Raw genomic sequence first — 15194 nt, 5'->3', positions numbered from 1 at the left:
GAACTCAATTACAAAGAGAGAAACAAATCCAACATCGTGTTTTTTATATTCTGGATCAGCACCTGGAAATAAGGCAATAGTTCATTGCTCTTACTGATAATCAAAAGAGCTCAGAAAAAAAAGAATTTAATGAAGTTGACGTCTATAAACAGACTTAGTTCCATTCTGAGCTGAAACGAATTTTAAGAACACGATGAACGAAAAATAGAAAGGAACTACATCTACGTATACATATGTTTCAAGAATCAACTTCTGAAGAAGGTGAACTATGTGTGTGGTTTGACCTATTCTGTAGTATCAGGTTCCAAGTTTGGTGCAATAGCAGCTGAGAGTTCTATATGAGATGCACGTACAGCGCCTATTAGTTGCTCAGGCAACTCATCGGGGGTGTTTCCCTAACACAAATTAGCGAATAACATTATCAGATTCAGCATATACATAGCAACCTCATAGAGAGGATTACAATTAGTAAGGAAGTTTTAGAGAAAAGATGAATTACACATTTGCATGACCTCGGGAAAAATGTCAAATACATCAATCCGAATCAATTTCATCTTCTTTTTGTCATTAGGGACGGGGGATGCATAGGGGTTGGCGGGGATATGAGTTTTATTATTACAGAAAATTTCGACTAGAAATGAATGTTAACAAAAAAAATCATGAACATACACTGAAAATACAATCACCAAACTAAAAGAGTACACTGGGGTAGCTCCTATAATTCATCTTCATCACTAAGCAGGTAACAGTTCTCTTTTGTATTTCCCTCTAGGCTCTAGTAGTTCAAATGCTTCCTTTTGATAGTTTATTTGGCACTGTTATTTACTTTACATACAACGATGCAGGCACTTCTAAATATTCTTAAAGTTCAAGATATCGTATAGTGTTTGTACAGAATTACTTGAGTGGTGTGTGAAATGGTTCTAGAGGCCTTCTCTGTGAATCTGAATGCTTTTTTGACATTGTGACGATTTCATTCCACCTAAAGAAATCACTCCACATTGAAAAACTTTCAATATTCTATACAGTAAGATGAGACAAACACTGCAAGATCAAGCATAGTACAATTGATTAATTTCCATCCTACCGAAACGAATGGTCCACCTATCCTCCTTAAGTTTTCCATGATTACCATATTCTTGAAGAAAGATTTCGTATCTACAAGCCTTGATGGGCAAAGTTACCCAATCCCTATGTTGGTGCGGTCTAAGTTGCTCAAACTCGGGAGGGGGTGTCCGATACGGGTGAGGATCTAGAGGTCGGATCCTTCATGATCTAATTTTTAAGATTCGGGGATATGGATCCATGTATGGATACGGGTACCGGGATTCACCTAAAAATAATTAAAATATCTAAAAATAGAATTATGACATATTATGTGGAGAACTTGAGGAGAATCTTGGAAGCAGATTAAAGGAAAAGGAGTGACATAGAAATTTCTATATAAAAGGTATTCCATTTTCTTCAATTTCACCTTAGCTTCTGTATTGACTACAAAAATCATTAAAACTATCCAGACTTTTCCCATCGATTTTGGTCAAAGTACCCAAAATCAGTTGACCAAATCGGACACAGATCCCACACCCACACCCATGTCGTGTCGACATGGGTGCGGCACCAAAAGTGAAGAGTCCGAGCAACTAGGTTGGTGGGACTTAGGAGATGACAAGTATCCAGTAGAATAGTCTAGGTGCATGCAGATCAGAACACCACCATTATAGAAAAAGAAGAAGAGATTGTCCTATAAACCATATGCCTCAAATCAATGTTTTGCTTTGACTTAATACAATCACTAAGAGTACGTATTAAGTTCCTTACCACTGCTTTTAGATTGTTTATAAGGGAAAAAAGTTTATCAAAAAGTGTAAAAGTAGCCCGTGCATAATTTCTTCCTCATATAATATTTGAATAGATATCTGTTTTTTAAGAAAGTTAATACTTATTTTGGGATATACCAAACATAGAAATGTTAATATTTAATTAGGTATGATGGGAGTATAATATAAAACTACAATGATACTCTGTTCTTGTCGCTACTACCTCTTTTTCTTCTTCTCTCAATTCAAAGGTGTGTACATACTATGTTCTTATCAGGAAATTTATGTTAAGCTTTTTGGTTGAGTCAGGAAATTCTCTGCAATTTACGTAAAGATTGTTCTTTATTATTTCTACATAACTTCTTCACTACCATATTTCCTTTTCTTGAGCGGAAGGTCTATCGGAAACAACCTCTCTACCTTCACAAGATATGGTAGGCTGCGTATGCATTGCCGTTCCCAGACCCCACTTACACTGTGTATGTTGTTTTTTTTTTTTTTTGATAAAGATAATGTTGTATTCATCAGCATTAAGGATATGCTGGAGACCTCCAAAAATTGGTTTACACTGTGTATGTTGTTATCTGTCTAGTTATCAATTTCTGGCTTTATGGTAACTTAAACAGGAGTCCAGATATCCAACTTACAAGTCTATACCGAAAAACATCCGACTGTTTCAAGTTTTATGTATTAGAGTATTAGACTAACTTCATCAATTCATTTAGTTACTCTCTCATCCCAAAATAGATGATAGGACCAGAAGAATGAGGAATACTCATCTGACGTTAGGTCTCTATTCGGACATCAATTCCTTAGTTTTTTAAATGAATTTTACACATAATCAAGAACTACATAGAAAGCAACAAGTCACAATTTTCTATTACTGTATTTAAAAATCCTTCTATGCAAAATTTTTTTGACTTCTCCAAATAATAATGGTGCAATATAAAATGGGACAGAAGACGTATGTCATACTTGTACCTATATAACTCAAAATTATCCCCACATTCCAAGATAGTTGGACTCAACGTACTTTGACAGAGTTCAACAAACTGTACAGATAAATATAGCAACAAGAAAACAAAATCTTGCAGGTGAAGGTCCATTCACATACCTGTACAAGAAAAGCCATGTCAACTACTAGGCTTGTAATTACACCAATCACAAGCCCCAAAACTCCATTCGCCACAGTGGAAGAACCAATATCAACATCAATCTACAGAATATAAACAACACATGATCAAATCCGAGACAACATTGTGTCTCTATTTGTTAAATAACTCAAAGAAAAGGGACACAAGTCTTTACTTCCAAATACTTGGGACCGCGGATATAGTTGCAGTCAACTGCCTTCCCCAGTAAACAAGGAGTACTTCCAACACTCTGACGCACAATCCATGATCCCTTCATGTACATGACAGTTGTCAATTCTAAGCACATATACATTGTAATAAAGATATAGAAGGACGTGGAGAACACAGCAAAATCTCTCAAAGATGGATCACAAGTTTCAGCATGCGCATCTGTTTAACATGCATTTGATGATCACATGCATGTTGTAAAAGGAAACTTGCTATGGCTTCAAACTACTTTATATGCAGAGATTGACCAAACACTGGAAACTTCAAACCAGGGAATAGAAACAGAAATTTTCAATGCAGAGAACCAATAAACTTTTCTGACGAATAAAAATGCACAAGAATCTCAACCGAGAACATCTTCTTGAAAGAGGAGTCCTATACTTTCATTCCAAGATAGTGTCCCTGATTTCTCAAGTAAATTCTGTATTGGTGACATCTTTACTCTTCAGCTATTGGTTAAAGTTCCAATGTAATAGTTGAGTTATCTCACTTATTCAATCTCAAAAAGTAAAGTTCTCACATATGCTGCTCCGTTGTCATCCACTACCCATAAATTATTGCATGAACCTGAGAACAATTATCTATCTCAGCCCACCCAGAACAATTTTTTCCTGAAGAGATGAGTTTAAAGTAAAACCACCAAGTTTGTCCTAGAATCATATAAAATCATAACTAGTTAAAAGCATCTTATGGTTGTATTCATCATAGTATCAGAAGCGTCATCAATAAACATTCTACTACCGGAAATCATTCAAAAAGTTGATAGAAATAAAGGTACCTTTGGCACAGACGGGATGAGCTTCATTCTACTATTACGGAAATCGTCATCCCCATCAACAAACCGTTGCAAAAGAGAGCCAGATGTTAACTCTTTCATGACAAAATAGAAAACCATGCTGTAGTGTGTTGATCCAGGAACCTTTCAGAAGAAAAATGTTATTCACTTATTTCTTTCACGAGCACTTGCAAGTTTAACTCAAACCAGTAAGTAGCAGTGGAATAGCTTACTTGCACATTTACAATTAAAGAAAACAGTCCTTTTTCTGAAGCAACCTGGAAATAAATGCACCAAAACAAATTAAATTATGGTACTTGATGTCTTGACTACAAATAGGATAAGCTTAAGTTCTACAGCTAAAATTGATAGCATGCACAAAATTAAAGCACATAATTGGAGACTTAAGCAGGACCACACTATTATTAGGAATATGGCTTTTCTGTCCTTGGTAAAGAAACCATAACCTAAAAAAACATACAGGTCTTCTGGAGAGCCCTACGCCCTACTCCAACATAAGCCAATTACCAGTGAAAATTAACAGTCCATCACTGGGACTTGAACTCTAGCCTATGGTAAAATGGACTTTTGATTTTTTAAAGTTCACTAGTATTATAATGCTCAGTGTAATAAATCTGTACAAAAGCTATTGCTTAAGAGTGAAACAAAATTGATGAAAAGATATAAGCCAATACTTCTAATTTATTAAAGTGACTTGGAAGAATAAAAAGGGGCTCGTTGAACTTCATCAATATTTTTCGAAGAGTAAAGTAAAAGAGGCAGGAATCTTACTTTTCTAAAAAATAGACAATGCTTTTGGGCATCTCAAAATAGCATCACAACTAACTTCATTTCCATGTCTCAAAAGTTAATCTTCCTTTATCTCAATCTAATTTTCTCCTTTCCTAGTAGTGAAGTTTAACGGCACACAGCCTTCATCCAACTTCGAATGCTTCAATTTGACCAAGCACTTGTTGGGAAACACAAGGTCATAAGATAACCTTCTATGTCTTTGAAGAATGAAGTAAGAATGACTTTATTAGGAAGAGAAAGGTGTGTTCAGAAACACTAGACTCCCCCTAAACCTGATGGTTTCTCCCTATATATTAATAGACACACAACTTTTCTATATTGCATTCTAATTGGAGGTAATTTGGTGCCTTGGACGAGTAAGAAAAAATGTGGTTGCTAGATTAAGTGCAGTAACATGGATCAAACAACTGCTTAAAAGAATCGAAATTTGGAGAAATCAGTTAGATGAGAACACAATTGTGGATTATTAGAAGTAGACGGCGCTCTGGTGGGATCTTCACAGACAGAAAAAGATAGTGATAATCAGTTGCTCTTCATATTGCATCAAGTTTGGTGTTCACGAGAGAAAAAATACATTCAGATAAAAGAACTTTTAGGAGACACCTTAGCAAGTTTGTGAAGTCATATAGATCAGTTAACAGATATATTCACCAAACCTGTCACTTGTCCCCACATTAGTTACCTATGTAACAAGCACAATATGATGACTTGTATGCACCGGATTGAGGGAGAGTTTTCGATAGTTAAGTAGCAAAGTATATATAGTTATACTTAGTGTAAGTGTTCTCCATAAAGAAAACACAGTTATGCAAAAGCAAAGACATTATTCTTTTCCCATTCTTTCAGTGCGTCTCTTATTTCTATGTATAACCTTCATAGAATTTTGATTAACGGTGTGTGTGAGTGTGTGATTATGACATCCTTTCTTCCTTCCAACATTTTCTATTGGAACCAAATGAAAATGAGGAAAACATCTTGACTGCAATGTGATGTTTTCGATTGCTGGTTAACATTCAATTATCAACACAAAATACCCTAAATGGGTAGTCATCCCTTGAAACTAAGCTAATGTATTACTTACTTGTGCTGCACAACCAGGACGTCTAGCAACATGGTCCATCCGTTTTGTATCTTTAAACCAGTCAGCAGCAACAAGATCCATCAGAGGTTTACCAGCAGGAATCTACAAGCATTTTCCAAAGTGATTTTAGATCATGGTGACATAGATTATCAAAAAGCCGAAGAGATTACCAAGGAAATGAGAAACAACTAAAGGACACCTTTGATTTATCATAGCTAAAGTTCTTGCTACGAACTCTGAAGTTATTTCCATCAGATATTCTCCAGCAGTTACGACTATTATCACGGTCATCACGTCGAAGGTTACCCGAAAAGATGGAAAAATCAATTTGATCCAAAGGTTCTTCTTCGAGTGCTTCACAAGTACAAAACTAATGTCAGTAAAGAACTTGTGCAGACAATACAAATATTTAGTGAATACTACGAACATGATACATAATGGACAGCACATACCAGTTCTCTTCATTTCACGTTCAGGGCTGGGTGGCATTACCTGCAAAAATTCCAAACCACATGCTCAGCAGCCAGCACGTATTTATGAAAGAGATGCTGAAAGTACTATGAATATGCATAAAGTCCCCACCTCTTGATCAGCCCCTTGGAAATCTTCCTCCTCATCAGAGTACTCATCCATCATTGAAGCATTTCTATTTGCAGCTCGTATTTGGTCCAATGAACGAGTACGGTGATGAGGAGTCTCCTGAAGTTTTTGATTCCTCTTGGAAGAGACTGAAGCGGATGTCATATTAACCATAACTGGGATTCTTGGAGCAGCAGTCCTTTCATCAGTTTGAGAAAAGTATTCACGAAGTCCTGAAGGAGGACAATTTAAAAGTAAGTTGCACACTAAGCTTTCATTAAAATATCAATCAAGAAAGTACAGTTTCTTTTCCATTTTTTTTTTATAAATCAAATCAACTCATTAATAGCACCAAGATGACGTCGAAATTTATACTGAATGTGCAGCATTAAGCTTCTAACAGTTCTATCCAACCATCTATATAAAAAGGAACATGGCTCTAATGTTATTGCCCACAACAAAAATCCAGACAAAGATGTATCTGGTTTCCATTCCCAAATAGGAAATCAATTTATTTAGATAAGTCTCCCAAACCCCTTTCATTAACCTTTTGCATGCACACAACCCATAAATTTTGTTCTAGTTGACCATCCATATTGGTTGTACTTATATTTATTTGATCAAAAGAAAAAGAACAAAGGGAAAAGAATCATTAACTTAGTTACTTTTCCCTTCTCGCCTTTCTGTTGACCAAACAACTATCAATTCCACTATCTTACATGCAACAATAAGTGAAGAGGTGGAAGAGGAAGGCTGAAGCTTCCTGAAATCGCTTACAAGCACTAGTGACTCTCCAATGCCAAACAATTTAATGCAAATGAAAAAGTATGTCATAACAAACTTGAAGTTTCTCAACTATGTGACTTCAGCAGAGCATAAGAAAAGCTAACCCGCCACACTGTTTAACATCTGCAACAGACAATGTTGCTGAAATGACGAGACATAGCCCACACCCCATCCTTTTAAATCGATCTGCATAAGATGTTGCACTTGTGTTCTGGGCCTCCCATTAAGAGGTTTGAGTGGGGAAATATTGAATCCACCACCTGTGAGTGGTGATAATTGGTTAGTACATAAGATAAAACCTTCAAAATACTTCTGCGGAAGATATATAGAGAATCATCAATTATGGTTTTCATATGTATTCAGAGCAACTAACTAAATGAGTTGAAGGAAAAAGAGGTTACTCTCAATATGAGCTCGAACATATCCAGGTAGTGGACCACAATTCTCATGCTCCCTGGAACGAAATAACACAACTGCAGAATAATGATGGCAAATCAAGTACAGTCATGGAACAAAAGATAAGCTCACAAGATAAGAGCCTTTGGATATACTTACCATAACTTCCATCATCATTTCGACGCCAATAACGTACATAGCAAAGATCACGAGGCCATACTAACCTGCATACAGTTAATGTCAATCTAAATAACAAGAATCTTTCGGAAAAAAATTGGGCCAGCATAGAGAGCAAGGTTACAGGGATTCATACAGCCGGCACAAGTAACTTGGTATGGAGGCATACTTGATTGATTGGACTGGAATTTTGCAATGAGATTTCCTTTTCTATCTTTGTTTTTGTGAGTGCATTTGGAGGGATGGGGAGCACAAAACAAAATCATAATTTTTATTAACTACATTTTTCAGAGGAAAAAAAAAGAAACAAACGAGGAGATGCATGAACTCTGATGGTGATTTAGAACCAGTATATTAGGAGATGGAGCTAATTTAACCAAACTAAAGCAGAAGTCCAATGAGAAATACAAAACAGAAAAGCAATCATTACGACAAAGAAGTCAGTAATCTTACGTAGGGAACCAGTCAAGTTGAAGTCTGTGATAGAGTATTGCTGTGTGTCCATCTACCTCCTCAACTAAACTACCATACTGGAAGCTACAGTCCCACCTGTTAGACAAATAGTTGGAGACTGAAATGACAAAGAATGTAATGATAATGACTTTTAGCAATAAGTTAACATAGACATTATGTTTTTTAATGGCTGCATATAATCACCGCGTCTAAACTTTGTTCCCCAAAGTGAGAAAGTAATTAAAAAGAATGCTTCATATTTCACCATAAGAATCTGAAAGAAGTGCTTGGCATAACTGAGAAATTTACGAAGGCTAGTGGCGCAAGGTTCGGAACTTGGTGTACAATGGGCCCGCCCCTCTACCATTTTCCACTTAAATATGGAAGGATCCTTTATCTCCATAATGATGTAATTAGGATAATCCTTATTAAAAATTATATAATTTGGAGAATTATAAGGTTGTAGTTATTTTTTTCCAAAGTTCTGCTAAACACTATATAATTTAATTCACAATAACTTGAGAGAGTTATCATGCATTCTCAGAATGCTATTACCCTATATCTTTTCTACACTCACCTAAATGGAACAACAAGAGTTAGTCACTACATCACGACTAAAGCCATAGTGTAACCAACATAAGCCAAAAAGGTGTTGCTTAGACTAGCTACACACCAAGGAGCAGCAATTTCTGGATACCAAAATGCACAAATTCAGAGATTACTGCCAATTGAGAGCTCGTAACAAAAAAGTCAAATGATAATTTCCAGAATGAACCTATCTACAAACAACAAAAGCACTTTGGAACGAGAAGTAAATACGAAGACAACAATGAATAACTAGACAGTTCACATTACTTACTCAAAACGTGTTGCATCCATGCTCATAACAAGCTCAAATATATCTTCACAACTAGCCTCCACAACCCCAACAGCCTTCATTGCTCTACTACAGCTTTTTGGCTACATAGAGAAAGAGGACTACATGAAATACCCTGAAAAAACATACTTCTGTAAATTAGGAAATGCTTGTGCCAGCATAGAACACAAAGATGAACTCATACTAGTAAATCGCCATCCGGAAGCTCCTCAAAAATGCGAAGGCCTACATTCACACATTAGTGGAGGAAAATTGTCAATGGTCTATGAAGATACCACTGTATATGTTGTACAGCTTAACTACACCGAAAGACACAAAAGTAAGCATAAAAGAATACAGATTCAAATCATTGCCAGAAAACACATGTTTACAGGAAGATAGAGATAAAAACATTATACAAACCATTTTGGCATTGAAGTAAGCGCCAGTACTTTCTGGAGAACACCTGGTTACTCCCATTCTGGTTTGCCAAATCAGAATCTATTTCCTTGGTCCAGTCAAATACAGACTCAGGAGGACCTGTCCATTTAAGATGCAAAATGGATAGCTGAGAAAACATGTAGACAGCAAAACAAGACCAGACAAGTGACAAAATAACAACCTCTTCCAATGGTTGTCCTTCGCAGCAAGTTCGGATGAGAATCATCTTCATCCTCAGCAGCACTTAACCTATAATATTGGACGACCATTACAATTGTAAAAGCTGGAGCAGTTGAAAGATTAGTGCTTGGACTAAAAAGGATGTGCTACATAGGTACACATAAATCTTATAAGATGAGTCATGTGCCTATGTGTGTAAAAGGCACAATCGAGGACTGAACTACAATCTTTCAAATTATTAACGTGTGCTTCACAATCTTAGTAAGAATAATTAGCTGTTTGGTCCTCCCAAATTGAAGGCCTTCTTTCATTCATAGAGTCATTTTAGACCAATTTCTGAAGCAAAACCAGAAGGTGATTTATCTTTCAAAAACAAGATACTTGAAACACGAATACACTACAGGATATACGTTTTCATTCTCAAAAGTCTTCAAACATTTCTAAAAAATTATGTAAGTAGATCAAACCTAAAGGTACAATACCAATTAAAATCACTATGCTTGAGATTGAGGGAAGCCAGACCCGGTCCATTTTAAGGGCCCCAGTGCCGTGGATTAAGGTGGACATACATCACTTGTTAACTAGGTTTTCCCTCAAGAAATTGGAGAAGTATTCTCATAGACCTTATCAATATAACTAACAACGATACCAAAACAAAATGGACATAGATCTAGTAAATTTAGCTTTGCTTTCTGTTTTTGGCCATTCTATTTAGTAGTGGTGATCTCTTTAATGAACAAATATCAGCAAATATTAAACTCAATAGAAAGTATTTAGCAAACTCATCTTTTGTCAGCACACTTTTTTTTTCACAGTTAAATTTAAAAACCAAACTTACTAATGCAATGACAAGTCAAGAGCTAATTAATTTCAAAAGAGAAATGCAACAGAAATAGAACATAAAGAAATAGTGGGATGGACGTATTTCTACATTCTGAATCGAATATACCAACACCTCCATAACTCGCAGAAGGCAAAAGCAGAATACTTACTGACTTTCATGATCTGATGAGGAAGCATTCCTCCCATTGTCCATATCAGATTTATACTCAAACGAATTGTACTTATTGCCATTAGTTCCTTGAGACTCCTGATGCTGCAAACTGAAGACATATTACTACCTTCAAGTATATCTAGACAAGAAGAGGTAGAAGAACTATATATCTGAGGAGGAAATATCAAGGGGAAGCTTTAATACACGAGAAAACAACCTGATCAATGATTGATTCAATTTTTTCTTTCCAAATAAGTGCCTCCTGAATGTTGAAAGCTGCCATCTGGAACAAGATAATGATTAATATGAATAGTTTCTTCGATATCTAGACCTTCGTGAATTTGGCGGTTTATTTGGAGAGAACGAAATATGAGGTGCTTTGAAGATAAAAAGAAGTGATATTCAGAAGATCAAAATGAATTAGAGATTTAGAGTAAATGAGAAACTAATAGACCTGATAGGATCTCTCTAAGAAGAGAAGGGACATAGTTTTGCTGTTGTTCTGTAAATACTTTTGCTTGCACCTTTAAGGTGTTTTTATTAATACAGTTACCAATTCAGAAGGCAGTGTTTGGACCCTAATAACAGTCAAATAAAGGTCATGTATGCTTAGTTATGGCTTTCGAATCTGATCGCTGACAGCTATTTAATCTGACAGTATATAGTTTGCATTGCAAATTGAACTTTGTATGCATAATTGAATGGGAAAATGTAATATCCCCGATATACGTGAGATAGTCCTGAAAAGTTCCATCAGTATCCATCTGCATTAGTTTTATCAGCAAAGGTTGGACTGATATGACATAACTATCAGGAGAACAACAACAACAATAACTATGAGGAGGGGCTAAAGCAATTCAAGAATGAGATCAACTTGAGATGTAATACGACAAGAATGAAATATGCATTTGAAAACTTGCATACACATTTGAGATGGTGAAGTAAACTGTTTGGAGCAAGAACAGAGTGGATAGAGAAGATCACGCACCGTGACACGGTTATACTTGTCTTTCTTGTTGTAAACTGATAAGACATAAACCATCTGAAAGATATACATAAGATTAACATCCTCAAACAGAAATGTTAAGTATGTCTATTCATCAAGCATAAATCACAACACGCGTCAAAAAGTTATTGTAGGACATCTTCAAAAATTTCAGAATTCAACTGCAATAAATTGTTGTCGGCACAAATACTTCAGAATTCAAGAAAATGGATTCATGTTTATAATAAAGCTAACAATGCACAAATAAACATTAAAGTAAAGATGTAACAGCCCTTCGTTTAACTCGGGAACCTAGTTAAGATTTTGGTTGAAATGTACATCGTGTCAATTTTCTTTATTCCATCAATATGTTTCACTAAATTTGATCAAGTTCACTACTTCTGTAATTAGGCCATAGATGTTCATGCCCTTTTTTTTCTTCTTTTCCCAAAAAGCTTTTTTTTTTGTTATGCCATATATAATGGACCCTTTAGCTAAATAAGCGAAAAATTGATACTAAAAATGTATATTCTGAGGTAGGTTAACAATTTGAAGTGCAAAATACACATTGGATTTAGACACTTTAGCGATGGAATTACACATGACAGAATACTAAAAGAATTCCACATGGGGCAGATTAATAATCTAAAGAATAAACTAGACTTCGCCCATACAAACCACCTCAGTTATCGTATACTGAAATACCCAAACAGGAAGGGGTGAATCCCTACAACTTAAAGTTAACAGTGAAGATCAATTAATCTCACAAAGATGGAGCTAGAATATGATTTTTAACCTTTCATAATTTGAGAAATAACTTCAAAAAATCCTTACAGTATGAAGTAAATGCAAGATGGTGCATACCCCATCTCACAATACAGTATGCCTATTATTTCAGTAATCTGAATCAACTGAATGATATGTAAGAGAGTGGGCTTTGTGGAATTCTTTATAGGGTAGGATTAAGTCATGGAATCTATAACTGAGTGACATTTCAATGTTTTAAGTTCGGGCAATTTAAGCTACTTTTTCTAATCAGAAGATTTCTGTTGCTTTTTATTTGTATGATGCACTTGGATGTGAGAGGGACTCCTACAACATCTCCCCCATCAATTCCCCCTCCCTTTCGAAAACTATCATCAATTTCCCAGCTCTAATACAGCATGTTTCTCATCTTTTTTGGCCCACACTGGTTCAAGCATCTCTAGGCCCTTATCCATCATAAAAACCTTTTAATCCAAGAATTTTCAACTCTAAAAATCACCCTAAATTTGACCATCACAAGTAACACTACAACTAAGTACTTGAGACATCCAGGTCATACAACAACTCAATTTAACCATTGAAGTATTAAACAATACTAGCATTACACATTCAGGTCAGACAACAATGCAATTCAACCATTGATGACTTAAAGAATACTAGAATTACACATTTTAAGCCTATTGTGCCACTTTTCATTGTTAGATTTAGTAACAATAGTTTGTGCTTGACTAGCAAACACAGCTCTTGTTATTTAAGGCAAAAATCAAACAGTAAGAAAGGGATTTCTTTTTACCAAAAACATTTGTCATACATTCTTAACTGGACTATCCCCTCAATATATAACGCAAAGACAGATATCATGAATAAACAAATCAAATTATTACAACCCATGCTCACATCTTCTTAATACCTAATTTTTCATGCATATTAGAAGTCCAGCCTCTGTACCTCCTCAAGGTAAGGGTAAGGCTGCATACACATTACCCTACCTAGACCCCACTTGTGGGATTACACTGGGGTGTGTTGTTGTTTGTTGTATAAGAAGTCCATACAAGCAAATGATAGATGAACAACGACAAATTGACAATTAATCCTAGAAAAAGAGCTTGATGTTCCATTAAATCGATCAGGTTCTCTCAAATAAATTTATTACTCCATGTATACTTGTCAGATAGCAAACAACAACGGTAGAGAACAACTCACATGTCCATGATGAGTCTTCAGGCCTCGGTCCTCCACCCGACAATTACCATCTATGGGAAGAGTCTTGATTGGAACCTAATAATCACAGCAACATCATAAATCAATTATTAGGGGTTTAAGAGACTACAGGTTTCTCCACTGATCCTGCACTATTAGAAACAACTATCCAATTGAAGTTCCTTGACTCACATTTCAACATCCTACACTAAGCAAAGATGATATCCTGAAAAAGCATCATTTATGTAAGACTTCAATCAAGAAATTATTCTCTATCAAATCAAAAGGTCAAGTAAATTGAGCTCAAAGTCACAAGGTTCAATTTCAAGCTAGTTCGGATCCGATAATATGAATTCTCACTGTACATTTCATTCCATTTGAACTCCTTTTATCCGATATTCAGTAGTTTGAAGTTCTCTAACACTAAGTTCTCTAAATTTGCTAGTGACATTCAAATCTCAATACGAAAAGGTATACTCCATCCGTTGCAAATTAAAAGTTCTACTTTCCTTTTCAGTTTGTTTCAAAAAGTATGCCTTTTTATGTATTTTGTGACTATGCAACTCTGACTTTCTACATAGAATGTGATCACAAGATCTAAAAGGCATTTTGATTTTGATACATTACAAACATATTAAGTTTAAGACCATAAAATTTAATCTAGCTTATTTTTAAATTGAAACAAAAAGAGCAATAATAATACTCTTCCTAGTGAATATAAGACTTGCAAATTACAATGTTACTATATAGTAGCCTTAAAACTTCAAACAAATTATTCAAATTCATGAAACTAACCACATTATCCTGAGGCTTTCTCTTGTAGTAAGCCAACAATCGCGTCTCGAGGACAAAATACCGCATGTGAATATAGGATCTGCCTATCTTCCTCCGCCCATACCTAACCATCCACCCATCATACACCACCTTTGACATTTCACTTCAAAAATCAAACTTTTTCCAACCCCTTTTCTCTGATCCCCACAATCAGCAACTATATACAATAAATCCCTAAAAAAAAAACTCAAAAAAATTGCCAAAAATCCGGAAGCTCAGAGTTTGAATCCTCACTTCCGCTAGTTCGATGAACACTATGCAACTCTATCCATCTTCAAAAAATCAGATCTTTTCAACTAATCAGCAAAACCCAAATTCAAAATTCAAATTTGAAAAAGTTCTTCACTGACGGCGAAAGCTATGGTTTTTTGCAAACAATTACTCAACCAAAAACCAAAAAAAAATGAAAAAAATTCAACAAAAAAGTTGATTTTGAATCCCAAAAGATGATCGCAGCCTAAAAGACTATGAATCAATGAAATTCGAATCTTCCTCTGCACAATTCTGAAAAAATTGAGCAGAAAAAAACGAGCTAAGGAAAAAAATTTGGTGGCGTTAATACGTATATAGTCAAAATATGGCACACCTTCTTTTAGGGACTCTTGCAATAATTTGATTTAACACGGAGTTTATAAATTTTATATGAAATAACTTTGTTTCATATTATTTGGATTATGGTAATATGAATAGTACATTATAAA

At 35.3% G+C, this 15194-nt stretch overlaps 1 protein-coding gene across 3 annotated transcripts; it reads right to left on the bottom strand.

Annotated features, from left to right (window-relative positions):
• Window positions 1–110: 110 nt before the first annotated feature.
• On the bottom strand, window positions 111–15042 carry LOC125862058 (protein ENHANCED DISEASE RESISTANCE 2). Of its 3 annotated transcripts, none has more exons than XM_049542035.1 (22): window positions 14455–15042; window positions 13663–13737; window positions 11698–11751; window positions 10927–10992; window positions 10708–10811; window positions 9717–9784; window positions 9518–9634; window positions 9300–9340; window positions 9098–9198; window positions 8239–8334; window positions 7768–7832; window positions 7614–7685; window positions 7317–7472; window positions 6430–6659; window positions 6300–6339; window positions 6047–6192; window positions 5848–5949; window positions 4187–4231; window positions 3957–4097; window positions 3126–3221; window positions 2932–3033; window positions 111–395 (listed from the first exon to the last, which is right to left on the bottom strand). In XM_049542035.1, exons 1-22 carry the CDS (start codon window positions 14590–14592, stop codon window positions 285–287), a joined length of 2166 nt encoding a protein of 721 aa, XP_049397992.1. In that variant the 5' UTR covers window positions 14593–15042; the 3' UTR covers window positions 111–284. The 3 variants fall into 3 exon arrangements, with proteins under 3 accessions (XP_049397992.1, XP_049397991.1, XP_049397993.1); XM_049542034.1 differs by having other exon boundaries at window positions 6047–6201; window positions 14455–15041; XM_049542036.1 differs by having other exon boundaries at window positions 6047–6201; window positions 10708–10818; window positions 14455–14641.
• Between the last annotated feature and the right edge of the window lie 152 nt (window positions 15043–15194).

Source organism: Solanum stenotomum, chromosome 4 (assembly GCF_019186545.1).
Source record: "Solanum stenotomum isolate F172 chromosome 4, ASM1918654v1, whole genome shotgun sequence".
NCBI lineage: Eukaryota > Viridiplantae > Streptophyta > Magnoliopsida > Solanales > Solanaceae > Solanum > Solanum stenotomum.
The sequence above is the reverse complement of the archived record's forward strand: the minus strand, read 5'-3'. Positions and strand labels throughout refer to the sequence as shown.